At 65.2% G+C, this 4,086-nt stretch overlaps 1 protein-coding gene across 1 annotated transcript; it reads left to right on the top strand.

The window, feature by feature from the left end:
* The first annotated feature begins 1,172 nt into the window (after positions 1–1,172).
* Positions 1,173–3,788, top strand: NKX3-2 (NK3 homeobox 2). The gene is made up of 2 exons (XM_055716140.1): positions 1,173–1,808; positions 2,219–3,788. The coding sequence occupies exons 1-2, from the start codon at positions 1,409–1,411 to the stop codon at positions 2,692–2,694; spliced, it is 876 nt and encodes a 291-aa protein (XP_055572115.1). The 5' UTR covers positions 1,173–1,408; the 3' UTR covers positions 2,695–3,788.
* The last annotated feature ends 298 nt before the right edge of the window (positions 3,789–4,086 follow it).

The following is a 4,086-nucleotide window of genomic DNA, read 5'->3' as shown; positions in this document are numbered from 1 at the left end:
AACGGGCGCTCATCTCTGCGGGATCAGGTAGGGAAATGCTGGAGGTGGACGCACGCCTGTGAAGCAGCAGGATAACGCTCTGGGAATGCGGCTCGGGAGGCGAAGCCGGGTCCGAGGGCATCATTTCGATGTGCCCTCGCTCGTTACGTTGCCGCGTCTCCCCAGCGCCAAAAACACCACGGTCGTGAGGCGCTGGCATTTCGTTCCTCCTGTGACAACCTGCTTGGTACCGTCGCCGGGATTTTTCTGTCGGGTCTGAGAATGCCAATAATGTCTGAAATAAAGAAAAGCACGATGCTTGGAGGCACGTTGTTGTTCCGGCAACGAGTCGCACCTATACAGTTCACGTGCGTGTAAGTTTCCAAACGTTTCTGGTTTAGGGCCATTTTCCTTCAGGAAAAGCATCGTTTCGAGGAAAGCTGTCCTTAATCCGGGAGAAATCGCCCTCCTAAAACGGTCTTCAGAAGCCCCGCGGACCGAAGACCATCCCCAATATAAAACCGACCACGTCTTTAAACAAACGGAACAGCGAAACGCCCGTTTTCGACAGCCCGTCGGGTTTGGCGTTTGCGCCCTCACGCCGAGCGGCCGGCGCCCGGCTCTGTCCCCGCAGGGACCCCGGGGGAGGCAGCTCCCCCCGGCTCTCCCCCAGCAGCGCGCAACGGCCGCTTGCCAGCCCGCGGTGCCACTCCCGTTCCCCCGCGGCTTTTCCCGCCGCGACCGGACCCTTCCCCGCCGCCGGCGGCTTGCAGCTCCCGTTGCCCGACTCGGCCGAGGCACGGCGAGAGGGGGAGACACCCTGAAAACGCTACCTCGCCCTCCGCGGGTGGCAGCCGCCGCTCCCCGCCGAGGAGCGGGACCTTCCTTCCGCGGGTCGGCTCCGCCGCGGGCGGCAGCGGCCGGAGCTCGGCGCCCGGGGGGACGGCGGGCAGCCCCGCGGGCCGCAAGGGGTTAAGGCGCCGCGCGCCCCGCCGCGCGCCCCGCGGAGCCGCATCGCCCCGCGGCGGGGAGCCAATCGCCAGGCAGGCCGCGCGGGCGCTGTCCAATGGGAAGGCGCGGGGCCGGCGCTGTCAGGCGGCGGTGAGGGATGACAGCGCCGCCGGGAGAAAAAGGAGAGGGCGGGCGCGGGGCGGGACAGAGCGGGGCGGAGGCAGCGCCCGCGCCGCCAGGGACCGGCGGCGGCGCCCGGCGGAGCGCGGCGCGGCGGCCCCGGCGGCCCCGGCCCTATGGGCGGGTGGGCCGGCAGCGGCGCAGAGAGGCTGCCCCCGCTGGCGCCCGCCCTCCCGGCGGCAGAGAAGGGCCCGGCACCGGCACCGGCGCCGGCGCGGCCGCGGCCGGCGATGCGGTCGCCCAGCTGAAGGCGCGGCGCGGTCCGCAGCTCGCCCGTGGGGCCGCCCGCCGCCGGGCCATGGCCGTCCGCGGCGGCAACGCCCTGACGCCTTTCTCCATCCAGGCCATCCTCAACAAGAAGGAGGAGCGCGCCCGCCACGCGGCGGGGCGGCCGCCGCCCCCGGGGCCGGCCGGCGGCTGGCGGCTGTGCAGCGCCGCCGAGGGCCCGCCGCTCCTCGCGCCCGCCGCCGCCCGCGCCCCCGCCCCACGGACGCCGGCGGGCTGGGACTCGGACTCGGCGCTCAGCGAGGACCCCGAGGGCGAGCGGCGCGCCGAGGAGAACGGCGCCGGTGGCAGCGCCCGCCCCGCCGAGGCCACGGGCGGGGGGCGGCCGGCGGCGGAGGAGGCGCAGCCCCCGGAGGCGGCGGAGCGGGACGCCGCCGGCCTCAGTGACAGCGAGATGTCGGCCGCCGTCTCAGGTAGGGGCGGCCCCGGCGACGGCCCCTCCGTACCCGCGCGGGGCGGGCGACCGGGTCCCGGGGGGGCTGCGAACGGGAGGCGGTCGGGGCTTTCCGCCGGCCCGGGGAGCTGCGCAGCGAGCCCCCAGGCCGCGCCGGGAGAATAAGCCCCCGGGGCGGGGGCGCCCTTGGCCAGGCTGAGCCCGCAGCCCGGCAGGCCGCCCGGTGTTCGGGGGAGGGCGAGAAACCCCGGCGGCGGGCGGCGGCCGACCGGGCGGTGGGGAGGGCGGCGGCGCGGCCGGGTCTCCGCCCGCTCCGTCGCTGCAAGCCAGCCGCAAGGAGCGCGCCTGGCCGGCTGCGCGGGCCCTGCGGGGATGCGGGTGTGCCGGTGCCTGCCTGCCCTGACCGCCCTGCTCTCGCCCTGCCCGCAGATCGCAGCCCCCCGGAGGAGGAGGACGGAGCGGGCAAGTGCGGGAATCTGCTGCCGGGGGAGGAGGAGGCGGCGGCGCCGAAGCCGCGGAAGAAGCGCTCCCGCGCAGCCTTCTCCCACGCGCAGGTCTTCGAGCTGGAGCGGCGCTTCAACCACCAGCGGTACCTGTCGGGGCCCGAGCGGGCCGACCTGGCCGCCTCGCTGAAGCTCACCGAGACGCAGGTGAAGATCTGGTTCCAGAACCGGCGCTACAAGACCAAGCGGCGTCAGATGGCTGCTGACCTCCTGGCTGCCGCCCCCGCCGCCAAGAAGGTGGCCGTCAAGGTGCTGGTGCGGGATGACCAGAGACAGTACCACCCCGGTGAGGTGCTGCGGCCGCCCTCGCTGCTCTCCCTCCAGCCCTCCTACTACTACCCTTACTACTGCCTGCCTGGGTGGGCTTTGTCCACCTGCGCCGCAGCCGCCGGCACCCAGTGAGGGGCACACGTACATACCCCTCCCCGAGCTCCCCCCCCCCCCCCCAGACACTGGCAGCCAGGAAACCCATCTTCCCTCTGCCACCCCCCTCCCCCAGCCAGCCCGCCAGCCAGCCAGCTTCTCAAATCCAGAGCCCTAGCTGCAGCTCTCAGTGCCTTGGACAGTATTTATTATTATTTTATTGTTATTTTTATTATTAATATTATTTGGATGGTTCCTCACCCTCTCCTGTTCCAACGTAGGACTTCTCGGCTATCCCTGCCCCGGCCCTCACCCATCCCCACCCTGCCAGCCGAGGACTCTCATGATTCGACATGACTAGTTCATGGTATCCATGTTGTCAGTGTATCTGGTGTAGACTTTTTGTTTGGTTGGTTTTTTTCGCTTCGGATTGGTAGAGACTCGATCTTGTGTGGGAGAGAGAAAGAGAAAAAAAGGAAAGGAGGGAAAAAAAAGCAACCCGCAAAACCAAATGCAGCTCAGAAGCAGAGATCAAGGACTCCTTCGGTGGATTGTAAGGAAGATTATTTTTGACGTCTGGTTGAGTCCTTGGTCTTTCAACTCGCTGCAAACTGAGTGTGCCTTGTATGGTGCTGAATGTAAGGAAGCCTCTTTCAGATCCCCTCTGCTCTTGTTGCCCATGTTATTCCTGTACTCCATGATCCCTGGCAAAGGATAAATATTTCACAAAAGGGTGAGACTTATATCAGAACTCCAGACTTCTTCTTTTCCTTTCTTCCTGAGATCTTTCCGTGTTCGGGGAGGGAGGAGTTACAGATTTTTCGCACTTTCCAGTTGTATTAAAGTTGTTGTTATTTTTATATTCAATGTGAATATTTCTGGTCGGGCTTTTTAAGAAATCGATGTAACGGGAAATTTTAATACCATCAGTGCCTTTTACAGTTCTTCTGCAGATCTCTCCTTCAAGGGCGGGGATTTCTGATCTGCTCAGCAATGTAATTACAGCCTCTTTCTTTCTAGGTAACTAATTGCTATTTTTTTTCCCCCCTCCTTTTCTCTTCTGATGGCACTGTGCACTCAACTAGATTATTTACTTCAAATGAATTGTGAATGTTTGTAAGCTACCCGCTGTACTTTTTTTTTTTTTTAATTTATAAACTTTAGTTTAACACTTGGCTCTGCTGCTTGTGTCGTTTCTGAGAGTGGACACGGATTTCCCCAGCGGCTTTTTTCCCCGCAGCAGACTTCAGGCTGCAGTTCAGACCACATCCCTCCTTTTTGCGCTCGCACAGGGGCTGGCAGTGGCTCTAGTGGCAGCTGGCAGCCTCGGTGGTGGGGACCGTGGTGCCTGGCGAAGATCTCACCCTGCGGTCCCCATGGCCGCCCTGCCCGTGCACACCGCTCAGCGCCGGTGCCCGGTCCCTTCGTGGG

This window comes from Falco cherrug, chromosome 1 (genome assembly GCF_023634085.1).
Source record: "Falco cherrug isolate bFalChe1 chromosome 1, bFalChe1.pri, whole genome shotgun sequence".
NCBI lineage: Eukaryota > Metazoa > Chordata > Aves > Falconiformes > Falconidae > Falco > Falco cherrug.
The sequence above is the reverse complement of the archived record's forward strand: the minus strand, read 5'-3'. Positions and strand labels throughout refer to the sequence as shown.

Coding starts and splice junctions, on each gene's coding strand:
- NKX3-2 (XM_055716140.1), top strand. CDS start 1,409: ATGGCCGTCCGCGGCGGCAACGCCCTGACGCCTTTCTCCATCCAGGCC. Junction 1,809..2,218: donor GATGTCGGCCGCCGTCTCAG/GTAGGGGCGGCC, acceptor CCCTGCCCGCAG/ATCGCAGCCCCCCGGAGGAG.